This window comes from Tachyglossus aculeatus, chromosome 15 (genome assembly GCF_015852505.1).
Source record: "Tachyglossus aculeatus isolate mTacAcu1 chromosome 15, mTacAcu1.pri, whole genome shotgun sequence".
In the NCBI taxonomy this organism is placed as follows: Eukaryota; Metazoa; Chordata; class Mammalia; order Monotremata; family Tachyglossidae; genus Tachyglossus; species Tachyglossus aculeatus.
In genome coordinates, this window is record NC_052080.1 from 26,234,280 (window position 1) to 26,254,910 (window position 20,631).

The 20,631-nt window shown below is 52.1% G+C and overlaps 1 protein-coding gene across 1 annotated transcript in view; it reads left to right on the forward strand.

Moving 5' to 3' along the window:
• The first annotated feature begins 4,446 nt into the window (after positions 1-4,446).
• CA10 (carbonic anhydrase 10) overlaps positions 4,447-20,631 on the forward strand; it is a 111,947-nt gene continuing 95,762 nt past the window's right edge. The window contains exon 1 of the mRNA XM_038757515.1: positions 4,447-4,580. Within this exon, the coding sequence (XP_038613443.1) occupies positions 4,520-4,580 (61 nt within the window). The 5' untranslated portion in view covers positions 4,447-4,519. The remainder of the gene's footprint in view (positions 4,581-20,631) is intronic.

Sequence of the window (20,631 nt, forward strand, 5' to 3'; positions counted from 1 at the left end):
CCCCTGGCCCAAGCGTTTTGAAGCCCTTTATGCGCATCCCCTGCTTCTTCCCTTCTCTCCTCCACTCCTGCCGGTCCTTATTCCTCCTCCCCCTCCTCCACCTTCCCTCCTCCTCCTCCTCCTCCTCCTCCTCCTCTTCCTCTCCTCCTTCTCTTCCTCTCCTCCTCCTCCTCCTCCCCTCCTCCCCCTCTTCCTCCCCTCCCCTTCCTCCCCTCCTCCTTCCCTCCTCCTCCTCTTCCTCCCCCTCCTTCTCCTCCCCCTCCTCCTCTTCACCTTCTCCTCCTCCTCCCCTCTTCCTCCTCCTCCTCCCTTCCTCCTCTTCCTCTGCTCCCCCTCCTTCTCCCCTCCTCCTCCTCTTCCTCCCCTCCTCCTTCCCTCCTCCTCCTCCTTCCCCTCCTTATCCTCCCCCCTCCTCCTCCCCTCCTCCTCCTGCTCCTCCCCCTCCTCCTCCTCTACCTCCTCTCCTCCTCCTCTTCCTCCTCTCCTCCTCCTCCTTATCCTTTTCCCCCTCCTCCTCCTCTCCTCCTCTTCCTCTGCTCCCCCTCCTTCTCCCCTCCTCCTCCTCTTCCTCCCCTCCTCCTTCCCTCCTCCTCCTCCTTCCCCTCCTTATCCTCCCCCCTCCTCCTCCCCTCCTCCTCCTGCTCCTCCCCCTCCTCCTCCTCTACCTCCTCTCCTCCTCCTCTCCTCCTCCTCCTTATCCTTTTCCCCCTCCTCCTCCTCCCCTCCTCCTCCTCTTCCTCCCCTCCTCCTTCCCTCCTCCTCCTTCCCCTCCTTGTCCTCCCCCTCCTCCTCCCCTCCTCCTCCTGCTCCTCCCCCTCCTCCTCTACCTCCTCTCCTCCTCCTCCTTATCCTTTTCCCCCTCCTCCTCCTCCTCTTCTCCTCCTCCTCCTCTTCTCCTCCTCCTCCTCCCCTCCTCCTCTTCCTCTTCCCCTCCTCCTCCTCTTCCTCCCCTCCCACCCTCCTCCCCTCCCTTCTCTTCTTCCTCCCCTCCTCCTCCTCCCTACCCTCCTCCTCTTCACCTCCTCCCCTCCTCCTCTTCCTCTTCCCCTCCTCCTCCCCTCCCTTCTCTTCTTCCTACCCTCCTCCTCCTCTTCACCTCCTCCTCTTCCTCCGCTCCTCCTCCTCCTTATCCTTCTCCCGCTCCTCCTCCTCCCCTCCTCCTCCTCTTCCTCTTCACCTCCTCCTCCTCCCCTCCTCCTCTTCCTCCCCTCCTTCTCCTCCTCCTCCCTCTCCCCTTCCCTCCTCCTCCTCCTCCCCCCTTTCCCCGTCCTCCTCCCCGTCTCCCTCGAGGCCCTGCTCCCCACGCGCTCCGCGTGCGCCCGTGCAAGGCCGGCCCGAAGAAGAGGCCGGGCTCCTGGCCGGCGGCTACTCTCCCGATCCGGGAGAGCCAAACGAAAAACAACAGGGGAGGGGCGGGAAAAATCCGAAAGGGACCCTCAAAATCCATCAGACCCCCAAAGGACCCCCTCCATCCCAGGCACCCCCGGCCCCTCCCTCCAGCGGGGCGGCGCGGAGCCCGACTGCAGCTGCTTTAATCCTGACCTGGATTCCTGGATTTTTCTTTCCCTTTTTTTTTTTCTTCTTTCTTCCCTCCCTCTCTCCCCTCCGCCGAGGGGAGGGGGGAAGGGGAGGGGATTGCGGGCTAGAGTCTCACCTGCTTTATGAGCCGGAAAAAGGAAGACTTTGGGGGTAAGTGGGGTTCTGGCCCAGAGTGAGGGGGATGGAGGGAGGGCAGGGAATAAATTATGGGAAAAGCCAGGTCCAGCTGTAAGGGGGGGAGAGCCACAGCCTAGGAGAGAGGCGCAATGCACCTAAGCGCCTCTCGAACTTGTCTTCGATGGTGGGGGGATGGAGAGACCCCCTTTGGACCACCCAGCCCCCCAAAGGGGCAGAGCCAAGGCCCGGCCGGGTTAACGGACCGTTTGAGGACCGTCCCGTGGCTGCCGGTGGGACGAGGACTTCTCCATCACCCCTAGGATGATTCCCGAATCCCCGTCGGGATGATGAAATTCGGATTCCCTCGAGGCTGGGGAGCCGGGCCCTCCTCTGCAAGGCCGCCCCTTCCCCCTGGACCCCCTCTCCCCCACCCAGGGTCCCCCTCCGTGCCCCCCGCGCTCTGGGAAAGGCCTGGAAACGGGAAAAGAGGGCGGTGGGATTCTGGAGCGGGGCAAGAACGACCCCTGCAGTTGCATTGCGGGCAGCTGCGGAGCCGGGAGGGAATAAATAACCCAATAAATAAATAAAGATAGAGGTGTGTGTGCGCCAAAAAATGCATGCGGGCCCATGCCTGGAGGGGGGCAAGTTTCCTGCTTTTCCCTCCCACACCCCCTTTTAGCGCGCACAAACGCGCCTCGTCCTCTGGGATGGGACCGGATTTCATTCCTTCGGGTTGCCTGAGCGCTTAGTGCGCGCAGAGCACTGCGCCAAGCGCTGGGAAAGTACAACCGGGCAACAGGATTGCCATCCAAAATTTGGGAGTCCCAGGAGGTGGGGGAGAGGACGGGGTTGGGGAGTGGGGAGGTGGGGGGGCTCTGCCTCTTCTGAGAGGTGGGGTCCGAGTGGGCCTTGGTGGTGACCTGTGCTTTCTCTGTGTGTGTGTGTGTGTCCATCTCTGCCTGTTTGTGGGTCTGTCCGTCCATCCCTGCCCATCTGTGTCTGTGTGGGTCTGTCCACCTCTGTCTGTGTGTGTGTGTCCGTCCATCCCTGCCCATCTCTGTCCACCTCTGTCTGTGTGTGTGTCTGTCCACCTCTGTCTGTGTGTGTGTCTGTCCGTTCATCCCTGGCTGTATGTGTGTGTCTGTGTGTCCGTTCATCTCTGTCTGTGTGTCTGTCCGTCCATCTCTGTGTGTCTGTCCATCTCCGTGTGTGTGTCTGTCCGTCCATCTCTGTGGGTGTCTGTCCGTTCATCTGTGTGTGTGTGTGTGTCTGTCCATTCATCTCTGTCCATCATCTCCGTGTATGTGTGTCCGTCCATCTGTGTGTGTGTCCATCTCTGTGTGTGTGTCTGTCCGTCCATTTCTGTGTGTGTGTGTGTGTCCGTCCATCTCTGTGATCTCTGCGTGTGTCTGTCCGTCCATCTCTGTCTCTGTGTGTGTGTGTGTCCGTCCGTCCATCTCTGTGATCTCTGCGTGTGCCTGTCCGTCCATCTCTGTCTCTGTGTGTGTGTGTCCGTCCGTCCATCTCTGTGATCTCTGTGTGCGCCTGTCCGTCCATCTCTCTCTCTGTCCGTCCACCTGTGTGTGTGTGTGTGTCTGTCCGTCTCTGTGTGTGTCTGTCCGTCCATCTCTGCGTGTGTGTGTGTGTGTGTCCGTCCATCTCTGTGATCTCTGCGTGTGTCTGTCCGTCCATCTCTGTCTCTGTGTGTGTGTGTGTGTCCGTCCGTCCATCTCTGTGATCTCTGTGTGCGCCTGTCCGTCCATCTCTCTCTCTCTGTCCGTCCACCTGTGTGTGTGTGTGTGTCTGTCCGTCTCTGTGTGTGTCTGTCCGTCCATCTCTGCGTGTGTGTGTGTCTGTCCGTCCATCTCTGTCTGTGTGTGTGTCCGTCCGTCCATCTCTGTGATCTCTGTGTGCGCCTGTCCGTCCATCTCTCTCTCTCTCTCTGTCCGTCCACCTGTGTGTGTGTGTCTGTCCGTCTCTGTGTGTGTCCGTCCGTCCACTTCCGTGTGTGTGTGTGTCCGTCCATCTCTGTGATCTCTGTGTGTGTGTGTGTGTCCGTCCATCTGTCTGTGTGTGTGTCCGTCCGTCCATCTCTGTGATCTCTGTGTGTGCCTGTCCGTCCATCTCTCTCTCTCTCTCTCTCTCTCTCTCTCTCTCTCTCTCTGTCCGTCCATCTGTGTGTGTGTCTGTGTGTCCGTCCGTCCGTCCATCTCTGTGATCTCTGTGTGTGCCTGTCCGTCCATCTCTCTCTCTCTCTGTCCGTCCACCTGTGTGTGTGCCTGTCCGTCCCCCCCCCCCCTCTCTCTCTCTCCCTCTCTGTCCGTCCGTCCGTCCGCCCGCCCGTCGGCCGGTGGGCGGGCCAGGCGGATCCCGGGGCCCGGCCGCGCAGGGGAGCCGGTCCGGCCGGGGCGGCGCGGGCTGAGCGGGCGGCGGCGGCGGCAGCAGCAGCGGGCCGGGAGGCCGTCTATGCCCGCCGTCGGGGCCCCTTCCCGGGCAGGGCGGGGCGGGGCCATGCCGGGGGAAGGCGGCCCCCAACCGCTGCCCAGCCCCGCAGCCCCGGCCCGGAGCCCGAGGGGAGGCTGAGGCAGCCCGGCAGCCCGGCCGCCCGCCCGGAGGAGGAGGCGGAGGGGGCGTCGCAGCCGGCAGCCGTCGAGGAGGAGGAGCGCCGCGCCGCGCCCCGCCACGTGCGGCCGCCCCTCTGAGCGCGCCCAGGGGGGCGGGGGGCGGCTGGCCCGTGCGGGGCCCCACTCTCCCTCCTCCTCCCCTTCCCTCCCTCCCTCCTTCCCTCCTCCTCCCCCGCCTCGCTTTTTTTTTTTTTTTCCTTCTTCCCGTCGGGTGATGCTCTTGGAATGAGAATCGGAGGATGGAAATTGTTTGGGATGTCCTCCTTCTTCTTCAAGCCAATCTCATCGTCTGCACATCAGGTAGGCGGCCGGCGCGGGGGAGGGGCGGGGGGTGGGCTTCCCCCATCCCCCATCCCCCCCGACCCCGGGGTCCCTCTGGGCCTTCCGAGGCTCGGGCTGCGGGGGAATCTCCTGGGAGGAGCGCTCCGCCAACGGGGTCTGACCCCCCACACACACACACACACACACTTCCCCTATTTCCCCAAACTTCCCAAACTGGGTGCGTGTGGGTGGTCGGGGCTGGGCGCAGTGCCCGCCCCCCTCTTCGCCCCCCCCCCCCCCCCCCGGCCCGCAGGGAGTTTGGGGGCCTGCGGAGGAGGGGGCGGGATATGCGGGGGGCCTGGATCAGGGGCTGCGGGGAAGCGCGGTTCCATTTCTCCTTGAAGACCCCGGTTTCCAGCGGCCAGCCTACTCCCTCCCTCCTCCCATCCCACCCGTCTTCCCTCCCACCTCTGTCTTCCCACCCTCATTCCCCTCCTCTGCCATCCTCCCACCCCCTTCCTCCTCCCATCCCACCCATCTTCCCTCCCACTTCTGTCTTCCCTCTCTCATTTCCCTCCTCTGCCATCCTCCCACCCCCTCCCTCCTCCCAACTCATCTCTGTCTTCCCACCCCTCATTCCCCTCCTACACCATCCTCCCATCTCCGTCTTCCCACCCCTCATCCCCCTCCCATTCCGTCCTCCCATCCCACCTGCCCTCCTTCCCATCTGTCTTCCCACCCTCATTCTCCTCCTCCACCATCCTTCTACCCCCTCCATCCTCCCTTCCCACCCATTTTTCCTCCCTCCGCTGTCTTCCCACACTCATCTCCCTCCTCTGCCATCCTCCCACCCCCTCCATCCTCCCATCCCACCTGTCTTCCCACCCTCATTCCCCTCCTCTGCCATCCTTCCACCCCCTCCGTCCTCCCTTCCCACCCATTTTCCCACCTCATCCCCCTCCTCTGCCACCCTCCCACCCCTCCATCCTCCCATCCCACCTGTCTTCCCTCCCATCTCTGTCGTTCCACCCTCATTCCCCTCCTCTGCCATCCTCCCACCCCTTCCGTTCTCCCATTCCACCCCTGTCTTCCCACCTCTCATTCCCCTCCTATGCCATCCTCCCATCCCACCTGTCTTCCCACCCCCTCCCCGTTCCCACCTCCTGCTATCTTCCCATCTCTCCTCCTTCCAACCCTCATCCCTCCTCCTCCTTCTCCCTCCCTCCTCCCCCGCTGCCGCACACACACACACACACAAATACACAAACGCACATACACATACACACATATACAACCTCTGGCTATGTATGCTACCCATCTCTGAGATCCACCTATGCAGTTAGGGATTCCCCCCTCCTTCTCTTGGGCCTCACCCCTCCCGTGCCACGTCCCGCCCCCCAGGATAGGAGAAGTGGTGGCTTCCCCGACAGGTGGACAGACAGAAAAGTCCTCCCTTTCCCCTCCTCCCTCATTTCTTCCTCCTCCCTCCTCCTCCCTCTTTAAGGCCCCAGTCCAGCTAGGCTCTGCCCACCCACATTTCTCCCCCCAGCTTTAATCTCCTCCTTCAGCCCCTGTGGAGGGATTTACAACTATTTAGGTCGTCGTAGTCTGTTGGGGGATTTGAGGAGTTTTCCACTGCAGACGTGCTTGGCCCAAGGATCGTATTCCTGGTAGGCCTCCTGCACACTCTGCAGTTAGCTCCGGTCTGTGAGAGACTTCCTAACGGCGTCTGACGGAGACCCCCACCTGCTGGAGGCAGGACTGGGGGGAAGATCCCACCCTATGTTGAGAGCTGAGCCCCCACAGGCCTCTCCTGATCCAGCCGATCCCAAGAGTCCCAGAGCATCCCTGACAGTTTAGCCCCCACCTTCCCTAATCCTCCATCTGGTGGTGGGTTTGCCACCTCAATCCTGTTGAGACCTGCTGAGAGTTAGCAGTCAGTCTGGCCTTGGATCCATCCGCTAGCTCCACATTTTTCAGAGGGCGCCGGGCATTTGATATGGTGATCATAATGGGAGTCTGCTCAATGCGTTCACCCTCCTTCCCCCACTCTCCCTCTTCTTCCCTCTCCCCCCTCCCTTCATCCCTCTGCTCTCCCCCATTTCCTCTCTCAGCCCTTCTCCCTTGCCCTGATCCTCTCCTTCCCTTTCCCTTTCTCTCCCTCCCTGTCTCCTCTCCCCCTATTTCTCCTTCATCTCCTCCCCACGATCCCCCCCACTTCCTCCCTCTAGCTCCCTTACCTCCTTCCCCTTTTATATATATATACTAATGGATGGGGTTATTTGTAGCTCTTTAATTTATCCAGAATACATGCGTTCAGGACATAGATGAAGATCAACATAGGGCGAAAAATACACACTATTGGGATATTTGTCCCTGCGGATATTAGGGCTGGAATATTAGGAACTGAATTTTTAAAGGACAGCCAAGAAGACATTCTCCTCTGAGGTCTGGGAAAGTGCCGCGAACTCACTGTCAGGCCCGTTGACTGAGTCATCATCACTGATGAGGAATGAAAGGCTGAATGGGAACTTGAGATTGATGGGCACAAACTAAAATGCCTGCTTCGGGCCTGCATCTCTTGGCGCACTCGAAGATGTCAGGCCCTCTGATCAATCCGTCCTTAGTATGTACTGAACGCCTACTGTGTGCAGGAACACTGCTCTGTGTGCTTGGGAGAGCAATAATAATTGTGTCATTTGTCGAGCACTTACCGTGTGCCAAGCACTAGACTGAGAAGATTCGATCCCTGCCTTCAAGGAGCCGACAGTCTAAGGCGGGGGTTACAGGGAAAGCAGAAGCAAAGTACTTTTCTGATAGGAATGACATCTTCGTTTTTTACGTTATTTGTCTGCCTTATTTGCCTGCGCTTTAGCTATCCACGGTGCAATGGCCCCCTCTCTTGTCTGCTCTGTGATCACAGTCGCTACCCAGTTCTGCGCGGGTATTTCAGGATGGAGGCTGAAATTAAGTCCCTTTCTGGTGCCCGGCTCCCTTCCGGGCCCCATCTCCTTTCCCTCCTCCACCCACGTAACTGTTTCAATAGCTTGGCTGAGGATGGAGAGGTTGAGAAGAGGAGGAAGAGAAGGGAGGGGAGAGGAGGAGCCAGATGGGAGGCTCCACATTCCTCCTAAGATTCTTGCCAGACAGCCAGGACTAGAGGGTGGGGAGGGCCAGTCTCCCTCCACTCTCAGCACCGTGATTTGTGACTTTAATTTGGGCTCCGCTTAAAGAAACAGGCTCAGCCACCGTTGCCTGCCCGTCACGGTGCAAGCCGGGTTCCCTCCCTGCGAGCTCCGGGTGAACCCAGGGATTGACCCATCTTGGGTGCCTGGAATGGTTTGCCCCCACACCGAGCAGCCTGGAGAAGGCGACCTTGGAACCCAGCATTGGGTGAATGAGGTTTCTAGGGATGGGAATGGGGGAATTGAATTTCAGTGGGTGACTCTGAGGGTGAATCGCGGGCATTTTAGAGCTTGATACATCCGTCTTGTTGGGGGCCCGGTGTTGTCTCAGAAATAAGGTCGCTATGGAGCTGGTCAGCCCCGAGTGAGACAGGAACTGATTCCCATCTGACCGTGTCACTCCCAAAACTTGGCACCCAGGAAATGCTTCCTTAAATGCTGGAATTAATGAATTAAAACAGAGCCGTCGCCTAGTCTCCAAGGGTCAGACGGAGGGAGGAGGAACCGATGTAGGGATGGGGGGCAGTGTGTTCAAAGTGCTGTAATGGGCGCTTGAGAGAGTGCAGCGGAGTTAGCAGGCACGCTCCCTGCCCTCAAGAAGCCGACGGTCTACGGTATACATAGCACTCAATCATATTTATTGAGCGCTTACTGTGTGCAGAGCACTGTACTAAGCGCTTGGGAAGTACAAGTTGGAAACATATCCTGTATGTTGTATGCATACTGTATTTGTATATGCATGCATATACATATACAGAGCACTGTACTGAATGCTTGTGAGAGCAATATAGAGTTAGCAGACACGATCCCTCCTCTCAAGGATCTGACGGTCCACTGTGCGCAGAGCAATGTGGTAAAACTCTTGGGCGAGGACAATAGATTTAGTAGTCCCAATCCCTGACCTCAAGGACTGGCAGTCTTCTGTGTGCTGACCTCTGTACTGGGCACTTGAGGGAATACAGTAGAATTTGTAGCCATGATCCCTACCTTCAGGGAGTTAAAAGTCTAGCAGGGGAGACAGGCAACTGAAATAATTTTAAAATAGGAGGAGGTATTCACCCCCAGGCCCTCTGCACTTTGGTACCTATCATCTGTCTTTTTTTAATGCCTGCCTCCCCATCTAGTCGGTAAGCTTCCTGTGGGCAGGGATCCCATCTACCTAGCCTGTTGTGTTGTACTCTCCCAAGCGCTCTGTACCCAGTAAATGCTTAGTAAATGCCCCCGAATGATGGACTGATTTGGATGATGGACCGATAGAAGGAAAAGGGGATCTCTTCACAAGTTCGCATTTAAGCAATGGGGAGTGTGAGATGTCTGTGGAAATGCTGAAGTGGCCACCGAGGGGTAGAGCGTGAGGGAAGAGAAATGAATCAGGGAAGGCCTCGTGGAGGAGGTGGGGATGCAGGAGGGCTGCGAAGATGGGGAGAGCTGAGGGCCGGGGCATTTGCAGGGGGCAGAGAGTTCCAGGCCGGGGGAAGTTGGGAGAGACAGGGAGAAGGCACAGTGTGTGAGCTTAGGCAGGTTGCTTAACTTCTGTGCCTGCATTTTGTCATCTGTAAAATGGGGATCCTAACCCCTAGCTCCCAGGGTTGTGGTGGGAACACCAAGAGAGAGCCGATGTAAGAGTGCATAATTGTGAGTCCTTCTGCAACAACAACTGAGCTGTAATTCACATGCAGAACCGCTACTGGGTAAATTGTAGCTTTGGGATAAATTGATTACCCTCCATTCTGCTCCGCTGAGACTCTCAGCCCCATGTGGGACAGGGACTGCATCCAAACTGACTGTCTTGAATCTCTCCCAGCGCCTACTACAGTGCTTGGTACCTAGTAAGCGCTTCACAGATACCATCACCACCATCATCATTTGGGCTCTTTAAAGAGAAGGAAAAACTGTGGCTTTTCAGTGTCATTTCCCTGTTGCTTTTAAAACATTCTTTAGGAAGGAATAGTAGCAACAGCAAGAAGTAAGAGGAACGGTAGAATCAGAATATATAATTGAACATTCAATGGCACATGCACACAGACAGAGTTATTGAGAATTGGTATAAATAAGTACGTAAGCGCCCGTGGAAACATGAAGTGCCTTCATCCCGAAACATGGATGGCTATTTATGAGCCAGATTAGGGCTTTCGTGGGGAGTTCAGATCTTGTGTTTGCTGTTTGGGATTGATTGCATTTGCATTTTAATACCATCAGGCAGAGCAGACGAATTGTCCGTCACCGAGGTTGCTGCCTACAAATGAAATTTGTTTGAAATCGAAGTGGTACTCTTTTGGTCTTGTGGATCTGTATTTTTTACCCAATTCTCTATGCCCAGTGGCTAGGGATGTTGGCAGGAGCCGACACCCCCACGCCTGCCCCCTGATTTTCACATTGGCTGGGCAGGGCTTCCGATTAATAAGCCACTTCACTTCTCGGCCGTGACCCAGGAACACTAGCCAGGGATCTCAGGGCACTTGCCCAAGTTGAGAATCCACAGACCTACCTGCAGCGATGGTAGGGCCTGATGGTCCCAGGAGCTCAGATGGCCAATGGAGGTGAAGCTGAGGAGAAGCGGCTCGAGGGAAGTAAGAAAATTAAATTTCCCGGGATCACTTGGGAATGGCAGTTGTTCAAGCTGAATGGAGCCGTTTATATTCAGGGCAGAAGTCTCCATCTCACTGCCCCTCTCCCTCACCCGACTTTGAATGTGTGCATGTGTATGTATGTTTGTGAAATAGTAATAGTAATTAGGGCTTTTGTTAAGCACTTACTATATTCCGGGCACTGTTCTAAGCACTGGGGTGGATACAAGCAAATTGGGTTGGACACACGTGGGGCTCACAGTCTCAACCCCCATTTTACAGATGAGGGAACTGAGGCACAGAGAAGTGAAGTCATAATAATGGTATTTGCCATTTAGTGAAGTGACTTGCCCAAGGTCACACAGCAGACAAGTGGTGGAGGCAGGAATAGAACCCATGACCTTCTGACTTCCAAGCCCGGGCTCTGTCCACTAAGCCAGAGTGTGTGAGAGTGTGTGTATGTGTGTTTTCATTCTCCACCTGGCTTGCAGCAGAACTGTACTAGTAGTCTTGTGGAAGAACCTTCCATGTGCTGTATGTGAGGACACTTGTACTTCCCAAGCGCTTAGTACAGTGCTCTGCACACAGTAAGCGCTCAATAAATACAATTGATTGATTGATTGACATGTTCTTAGAACTAGGTCTGTTTTAGGAAGTTTGTGCGTAAAACTAGATGAATTTATGTGTTTATAAAAGCTCACGTTCCTGAAATTTGGTCTTATCTAGGACAAGGGATGTTGGCTAGAGAAAAATAATATTTTGATCCAGTTCACTAATGGGAGACGGGCATTTCGGGATTATTTTGTTTGATGTCAATGACGCGGGTGCGGTTTTATTTGCATTTTGCTCTTTGATATCCGTTTATCGGTGATGCCAGCTTCCTTCAGTGGGTATTTGTCTTTCCTGAAAAGATGGAGTTACGTTTTCTGTTGCATAGCTGGAGAAAGAGTGATGATCGTTGGAGAATTCTAGAGGGAAATGAGGCTAACATTGGAAGTTGAAGAAGCTAGAGAGCTTGCGTATGTCGGGGTAGGTATAGCCTAGTGAAAAGAGTTAGGGAGTCACAAGAGCTGGGTTCTAGATCCACATCTGCCACTGGCCAGATGAGTGACCTTGGGCAAGTCACGTAATCTCTCTGGGATTCAAGTTCCTCACGTGTCAAGTGGGGATAATTTATTTTATTTATTTTATTTTGTTAGTATGTTTGGTTTTGTTCTCTGTCTCCCCCTTTTAGACTGTGAGCCCACTGTTGGGTAGGGACTGTCTCTATATGTTGCCAACTTGTACTTCCCAAGTGCTTAGTACAGTGCTCTGCACACAGTAAGCGCTCAATAAATACGATTGATTGATTGATTGATAAGATGCCACCTCTCCCTCCCTCTTTGCTGTGAGTGCCTTGTGGGCTAGGGGCTGAGTCTCATCGGAGAAACTTGTCTCTACCCCACTGCTCAATCCAGTGTTTGACTCACAATATCTGCCTAATAACACCACAATGATAAACAACCATTATGATGATTGTTTACTCATGTACCTTCTTTACGTTAAGACTGTAACCTGGCCTTCTGGAAGAGGTAGGGCAAACCAGAGATTCAGAAAGCTATTATGGAAGAAAAAAAAAGGTTGGGGGGGGAGACAAGAACGTTTGTCAATGCTGATGCTATAAAAGATGCAACTGAGACCCAATTGAACCCCAAGCCCTTTAGGATCCTCCTCTGCAGCTTCTAAGATCATGGGACTCAAATTATTATTTTTTTTAATCATGTTGGTCATGGTGGATTAAGACCGAGAATCCCGAGATTAATGGCCTGTTGTGACTAATCCCCTAAACCCTGCTCCCTTTTCCCTTAAATTGACTGAATTAATCGGTGGTAAAGAAATGCCAGCCAAGCTGATGGCAGATCTCGAGGAATTAGTGTTGCCTGCCCGCTCGAGGTGAATGCGACCCTGTTTTAGATGACTTCTTTTGGGAGCACTAATCCACCGCGATGCTTTGAGCCGGACGGTGACGGGCAGTGTCGTATAGTATCGGTATCGATCGAGCTACTCCTCGATCAATCAGTTGCCTGCTGTGTGCGAGACGTGGTACTAGGGCTGCTTGGGAGAGTCCAGTAGGGTGAGGTGACATGATCCCTGCCCTCCGGAAGCTTACACTCTTCTGTGGGCAGAGCAGCGGACCAAGCGCTTGGAGGAGTACAGTAGAATTAATGGACCGTATCCCTGCCCTCAGGGAGTTTACACTAAACTACCCAGGGGGAGATGGAGAATAAAATAAATTTCAGGTGGTCTGAATAACGGATAGGATATTGGTGTTTGAAAATCTCCACCTGGGCGAAACGTCACGGACCGCATTTTGACCCCACAGCAATGTATCAGGATCTCGACAAAAACTTGGCTGAAGTTAATCACTCAAGAGCCCCATTGAATGGATAGAAAACTGCATTTGCTGTCAATCCAAGCCTTCCAGGCTCACCTTCCTGTTCCTGGCGTGGGAATTAGGGCCCCATATAGGTTGGGGGCTTTTTATTTGTTTTTTTGTGGCATTTGATAAGATCTTGCAATGTTCCAGGCACCATGCTAAACGTTAGGGTAGGTGTAAGGTAATCGGATTGGACACAGTCCCTATCACACATGGGGCTCACAGTCTTTATCTCCATTTTACAGACGAGGTAAACGAGGCACAAAGAAGTGAAGTGACTTGCCCAAGGTCACACAGACAAGTGGTAGCGCCGGATTAGAAACTCAGGTCCTCTCACTCCCACGTCCGTGCTCTTTCCACAAGGCCACGCTGCTTCTCCTGAGTTTCCTCCAAATGTCCAAATCCGTGAGAACCTCTTCTCCTTCCCCTCCAATCCAATCCATAACTGTTGGCCTTTGGCATTCAGTATTCCGGGAACACCAATCCCGCTACAGACAGCATCCCGCCCCTGCATCGGATGGAATCACTCCCGGCCCGAGTTAATCTAAGAGTTAGCCTTTGGAAAATTTAGTCTGATGTGGTGGGATCGAAGGGGAAGAAGGAAGGGGCATAAAGGCTCAAGGGACCGTTTTCACCACTGACCAGCCCTCGTCTTGTACCTTTTGTTGAATGTACAGCGTACAGCCAACCTCGGGTTGGCGAAACAGTCAACTGTATTTACTGAGCCTTGCACACAGTACAATATAACAATAAAAAGACACGTCGTCTGCCCACAACCAGCTTACAGTCTAGAGGGTCGGAGAGAGTGAGGGTACACGAAGGCCATATCTGGAATCTAGTCCCTACAGCAGACCTGCCACCGAGTCTGCGTGAGTTTCACCTCCTCCTTTTCCTCCGGGTCCCTCCCCGACTCCGTCCCAACCTGAGGTGGTGATGATATGATCATTACTATTATGATCTTCACGATTAATGGTATTAAGTTCTTATCACGTGCCAGGGTTTAGTGTCGAGATATAGCCCTTGTCCCGCACGAGGCTCACAGTCTGAGGGAGGCAGAGCAGGGATCTTATCCCCATTTTGCAGATGAGGAAACTGAGGCCTAAGTGGCTTGTCCAAAGCCATGGAGCAGGGCCATGGGATTCGAACCTGGATGGGTGAGTCCCAGAAGGTTCTCCTTGCCCCGGGCCTGGATAAGCCAGGCCCTGGATGAAAGGTGAACTTCCATTCACTGAAGGAAAGTTGTTGGAAAGTTGAAAACTTCAGGCTTTGGCCATGTTTAGCAGAGACTGGGTTGGGGAAGAAGCGTAGCCTAGTGGATAGAGCCCGGGTCTGGGAGTGTACACATTTATTACTCTATTTATTTTACTTGTACATATTTACTATTCCATTTATTTTATTTTGTTAATATCAATCAATCAATCGTTTTTATTGAGCGCTTACTGTGTGCCGAGCACTGTACTAAGCGCTTGGGAAGTACAAGTTGGCAACATAATATATTTTGTTTTGTCGTCTGTCTCCCCCTTCTAGACTGTGAGCCCGCTGTTGGGTAGCAACCGTCTCTATATGTCGCCAACTTGGACTTCCCAAGCGCTTAGTACAGTGCTCGGCACACAGTAAGCACTCAATAAATACGATTGAATGAATGAATCAGAAGGACCTCGGTTCTAAATCCAGCCTCTGCCACGTATCTGCCGTGCGATCTTGGGCAAGTCACCTAACGCCTCTCTTCCTCAGTTACCTCATCTGCAAAATGGGGATTCAGACTGTGATCCCCATGTGGGACAGGGACTGTGTCCCACCCGATTACTTTATCTACCCCAGCGTTTAGTGCGGTGCCTAAGGAAGCACGCAAGAAGCGGCGTGGCTCAGTGGAAAAGAGCACGGGTTTTGGAGTCAGAGGTCATGGGTTCAAATCCCGGCTCCGCCGACTGTCATCGGTGTGGCTTTGGGCAAGTCACTTAACTTCTCTGGGCCTTAGTTGCCTCATCTGTAAAATGGGGATTAAGACTGTGAGCCCCCCCGTGGGACCACCTGATCACCTTGTAACCTCCCCGGCGCTTAGAACAGTGCTTTGCACATGGTAAGCGGTTAATAAATGCCGTTATTATTTTTAATTTTATTATTTTAATAAATTCTACCCTTATTATTACTACCAATCACTCCTCCCTCGTGGTTTCTGTCACCGAAGGGACCGCGGTTGTGACGATCTGAGCTTCCATCCCCCTCAGCCTCATCAGAGGCTCAGCTGGAGGGTCAGAGCATTGAGATTGGACAGTTGTGGAACTCGAATGTGCCCAAAACAGACCCTTTTAATTTAGGCCTGCAGGACAATACAGCTGGCAGGAAAGGAGCCGTCTTGGTCGGAGGAGAGGTTTCCTCACAGCGTAGAGGGGTAGGGGGAGAGGAGACAATCCCTCCAAACTCTGGAAAGAGGAGGGACACACTGCAGTACAAAGCATTTCACGACTGCAACAAAACCAATTTATAAGAGGTGATGAGAAACGTCAACCTTTTCCCCGATGATTGGGAAACGTTGGATATAATAATAAGAAGAAGAAGAATGATGATGATGGCATTTGTTAAGCGCTTACTATGTGCAGACCACTGTTCTAAGCTCTGGGGAGGGATCCAAGGTGATCAGGTTGTCCCACGTGGGGCTCACAGTCTTAATCCCCATTTTACAGATGAGGTAACTGAAGCGCAGAGAAGTTAAGTGACTTGCCCAAGGTCACACAGCAGACATAATAATAATAATAGTAATGATGATGATGGCATTTGTTAAGCGCTTACTATGTGCAAAGCACTGTTCTAAGCGCTGGGGGGATACAATGGGATCAAGTTGTCCCACATGGGGCTCACAGTCTTAATCCCCATTTTACAGATGAGGTAACTGAAGCGCAGAGAAGTTAAGTGACTTGCCCAAGGTCACACAGCAGACATCATCATAATAATAATAATGATGATGATGGCATTTGTTAAGCGCTTACTATATGCAGACCACTGTTCTAAGCCCTGGGGAGGGATACAAGGTGATCAGGTTGTCCCACGTGGGGCTCACAGTCTTAATCCCCATTTTACAGATGAGGTAACTGAAGCTCAGAGAAGTTAAGTGACTTGCCCAAGGTCACACAGCAGACATAATAATAATAATAATGATGATGATGATGGCATTTGTTAAGCGCTTACTATGTGCAAAGCACTGTTCTAAGCGCTGGGGAGGGATACAATGGGATCAAGTTGTCCCACATGGGGCTCACAGTCTTAATCCCCATTTTACAGATGAGGTAACTGAAGCACAGAGAAGTTAAGTGGCTTGCCCAAGGTCACACAGCAGACATGTGGCTGAGTCGGGATTCGGACCCATGACCTCTGACTCCAAAGCCCGGGCTCTTACCACTGAGCCACACTGCTTCTCTGATACCCTGGACAACTACCATGTGTTGAGCGCTGTACTGGATGCTTACTGTGTGCTGAGCACTGTATTGTCATCAACTGTGTGCCTAACGCTGTACTAGGGGCCTGCTGGATGCTGACCACTAGACTGCGTGGCTCAGTGGAAAGAGCCCAGGCTTTGGAGTTGGAGGTCATGGGTTCAAATCCCGGCTCCACCACTTGTCAGCTGTGTGACTTTGGGCAAGTCACTTCACTGCTCTGGGCCTCAGTTCCCTCATCTGTAAAATGGGGATGAAGACTGTGAGCCCCCCCTTGGGACACCTGATCACCATGTAACCTCTCCAGTGCTTAGAACAGTGCTTTGCACACAGTAAGCGCTTAACAAATGCCATTATAAGAGAAGCAGCGTGGCTCAGTGGAAGAGAGCCTGGGCTTTGGAGTCGGTGGTCATGGGTTCAAATTCCGGCTCTGCCGACTGTCCGCTGTGTGACTTTGGGCAAGTCGCTTCACTTTTCTGTGCCTCAGTTCCCTCATCTGTAAAATGGGGATTGACTGTGAGCCCCCCCGTGGGACAAGCTGATCACCTGTATCCCCCCCAGTGCTTAGAATAGTGCTTTGCACATAGTAAGTGCTTAATAAATGCCATTATTATTACTGAGTGCCTACTGTGTGCCTAGAGTGGTAGTAGGGGACTGCTGCGTGCTGAGCCCTGCACTGGGCACCTACTCTGTGCTGAGCACTGTACTAGATGCCTACTGTGGGCAGGCCATCTAGCACTAGGCTGTTGGGAAAGTACACTAGGAGTGAAGGAGCTTGCAGTCTAAAACATACCAAAACCTGCCTCAGCTGCTATGAGCTAATTGACGGCCTACAAAATTTTAACCTCAGAGACAGCTGATGGTTGCAAAATGCTTGGAGAAACCCCGAGTATTTTATAGACGCTAGCCATTATTAATAATCATAATATAATAATAATAATAATAATATATAATACATAATATCAGATCATATAAGATCATATAATATCATATAATATAATAAATAATATAATAATGATATATCATATAATGATATCATAATTATAATAATTGATAATCCTGGATGCCTCCTCCAGGAGGCCTCCCCAGACTGAGCCCCTTCCTTCCTCTCCCCCTCGTCCCCCTCTCCATCCCCCCCCATCTTACCTCCTTCCCTTCCCCACAGCACCTGTATATATGGATATATGTTTGTACATATTTATTACTCTATTTTACTTGTACATATCTATTCTATTTATTTTATTTTGTTAGTATGTTTGGTTTTGTTCTCTGTCCCCCCTTTTGGACTGTGAGCCCGCTGTTGGGTAGGGACTGTCTCTATGTGTTGCCGACTTGTACTTCCCAAGCGCTTAGTACAGTGCTCTGCACACAGTAAATGCTCAATAAATACGGTGGATTGATAGAAGGGGGAGACAGACAGCAAAACAAAACATGTAGACAGGTGTCAAGTCGTCCTTGTTGGTAGGGACCATCTCTATATGTTGCCGATTTGTACTTCCCAAGCGCTCAGTACAGTGCTCTGCCCGCAGCAAGCCCTCAAAAAATACGATTGAATGAATGAACGGGGGTCAGAGGACCTGGGTTCTAATTCTGGCTCCGCCACTTACCCGCTCTGTGACCTTGGGCAAATCCAATTCTCTGGGCCTCAGTTTCTACATTTGTAAAATGGGAATTCAGTGGCTGTTCTCCCTCCTTCTAGAGGTTGACCCCCATGGGGGACAGGGACTGTGTCCAACCTGATTTTCGTGTAGCTACCCTGGCACTTAGTAAAGAGCTTGGTAGTAAATGTTTAACAAATACCTTTAAACTGTAAGATCACTGTAGACAGGGAACATGTCTACCAACTCAGTTATATTGTCGTGTTGTACTCTCACAAGCACTTAGTACAGTGATGTAAAGCGCTTAGTACAGTGCTCTGCACATAGTAAGCGCTCAATAAATACGATTGATGATGATGTGCATGCAGTAAGTGCTCATTAACTTGGAGGAGCAGCGTGGCTCAGTGGAAAGAGCCCGGGCTTTGGAGTCAGAGGTCATGTGTTCAAATCCTGGCTCTGCCAATTGTCAGCTGTGTGACTTTGGGCAAGTCACTTCACTTCTCTGGGCCTCAGTTACCTCATCTGGAAAATGGGGATGAAGACTGTGAGCCCCGCTGTGGGACAACCTGATCACTTTGTAACCTTCCCAGTGCTTAGAACAGTGCTTTGCACATAGTAAGCACTTAATAAATGCCATTGTTATTATTATTATTATTATTGCTGGGGACCTAATGCGTGCAAAGCAATGTCTTGGGTGTCAATTGGGAACCTATTATATGCCCATTTCTGAACTGGGTGCCTGTCTCTATATGTTGCCAATTTGTACTTTCCAAGCGCTTAGTACAATGCTCTGCACACAGTAAGCGCTCAATAAATACGATTGATTGATTGATTGATTGCTGAGTTCACTGTACCAACTGTGTGCCCAGATCCGCACCAGGTCCAGATCACTGTTTTGAGCGCCTACCATGTGTCGAGTGCTTTACTGGGTACCAACTCTGTGCCCACCTCTGTACTGGGCACTTATTATGTGACCACCTGTGTACTGGGCACCTACTAGAGAAGCAGCGTGGCTCAATGGAAAGAGCACGGGCTTTGGAGTCAAAGGTCGTGGGTTCAAATCCTGACTCCACCGTCAGCTGTGTGACTTTGGGCAAGTCACTTAACTTCTCTGGGCCTCAGTTACCTCATCTGTAAAATGGGGGTGAAGACTTTGAGCTCCACATGGGACAACCTGATCACCTTGTAAGCTCCCCAGCGCTTAGAACAGTGCTTTGCACATAGTAAGTGCTTAATAAATGCCATTATTATTATTACTGTGCACAATGCACTGAACATGGGAGAACGCAACTGAGTCGTCAACATCCCTTCATTCGATCTTATTAAGCGCTTACTGTGTGCAGAGCACTGTACTAAGCGCTTGGGAAAGTACAGTACAACAATAAACAGTGGCAATCCCTGCCCACAACGAGCTTGCAGTGTCGGAAGAGGGGCGAGACAGACATCAATACAAATAAACAGACATCAATACCATAAATAAAATTATAAATGCATACATCTGGGAGTTGGGGGAAGAGCAGAGGGAGCAAGTCAGGGCGACAAAGATCGTGAATCCTAACTTTAGGGGGGACAGGCAAGCATAAATTATATGGACACAGAGCAAGAGGGAGAGCATAGATTGAATGGGGATCGGCAAGCGTGAGGAAGAATGAACGGATGAGTGAAAAATTGTCCGGGAAGGGGGTGATTAGTGGGGAAGAGAGGGGCGGGCCGAGGTCTGAGTTTTCAAGTTGCTCAGATGAACCCATCTTTCCAGACAGAATGAGTGCCTAAAAACCTCAGCTATTCCAGGAACTAAATGCGTTATACTCTACTGATTCAATTTTAAAATTAAACAGCATGAGCACGGTCCAATGAAGAGTAGTTTTCTTCTCACCCGATAGTAGCGAGAGCATTTTATCGATGGGCCGCGGTAAAAGCGCCTGCTTCTCGCGTTTCTGGAATGGCTGTTTTCTCAGCCCCTCTTCGTGGCATTATTGACAGATGGCACGCGCTGCTCATTAAGACCGAATCTACGCCACTCCAAGGACTGCTAACATGTTGGAGAGAGACCTTATGTCGGTTTCAAACGGCGATTGGTCTCTAGCTCTGAAACGTGCAGATAAATATTATACTTCATTGTGCATACAGAAGCTCGAACCTTATTGTACTGGACACATCTGTTCCCAGCGTTTCAACAAGGAGCATTTGGTAAAGTCGGGCAAAGAGCTTCCAGGCTTGCAGAGAAATTCATTACTTAATAGGATACCGCACGGGGGTATCATTTTTCCTCTGAGACCTGACCTCCCTTACTTCTTAGATCAGTTGGGCTTAATCTGCGGAACTTAAGTCCCCCAGTTCATCTCGGCTGTTGAGCTTTTGCTACAAATGATTCCTAGGAAAATCCATCACGAAGTCTGGACTCGAATGGGTAGAATTTGTTAAGGCCCCGACTACTAATAATAATAACAGTGGTATTTGCTAAGCGTTTACTCTGTGTCTATACTATGTGTATGTACTAAGCGCTACAAATCGGGTTGGACACAGTCCCTATTTTATGGAGGGCTTGCAATTTCAATCAGCTCACAGCTACTGTGTGCAGAGCACTAAACTAAGCGCTTCGGAGAGTCCAGGAGAGTTAGTAGCGACACGCTCCTTCATGGAGCTGTTGATGTAAGGTGTGCAGAGCATTGTTCTGAGCCCTCGGAGAGTGCGAAAGCATTGGTGGACATGCTTATCTGCCCTGAAGGAGCTTACAGTTAACTGTACCGAGCTCTTGGGGAACTACAGTTGTTGGTAGACACGATCTCTGCCGTCAAGGAGCTTAAAATAGATCCATCAAGTTTCGGTTTTTCCCGAGTACCCACCGTGGCACTTAGAGTTCAAGTTGGCTGGGCGACTATTCCATTTTGTG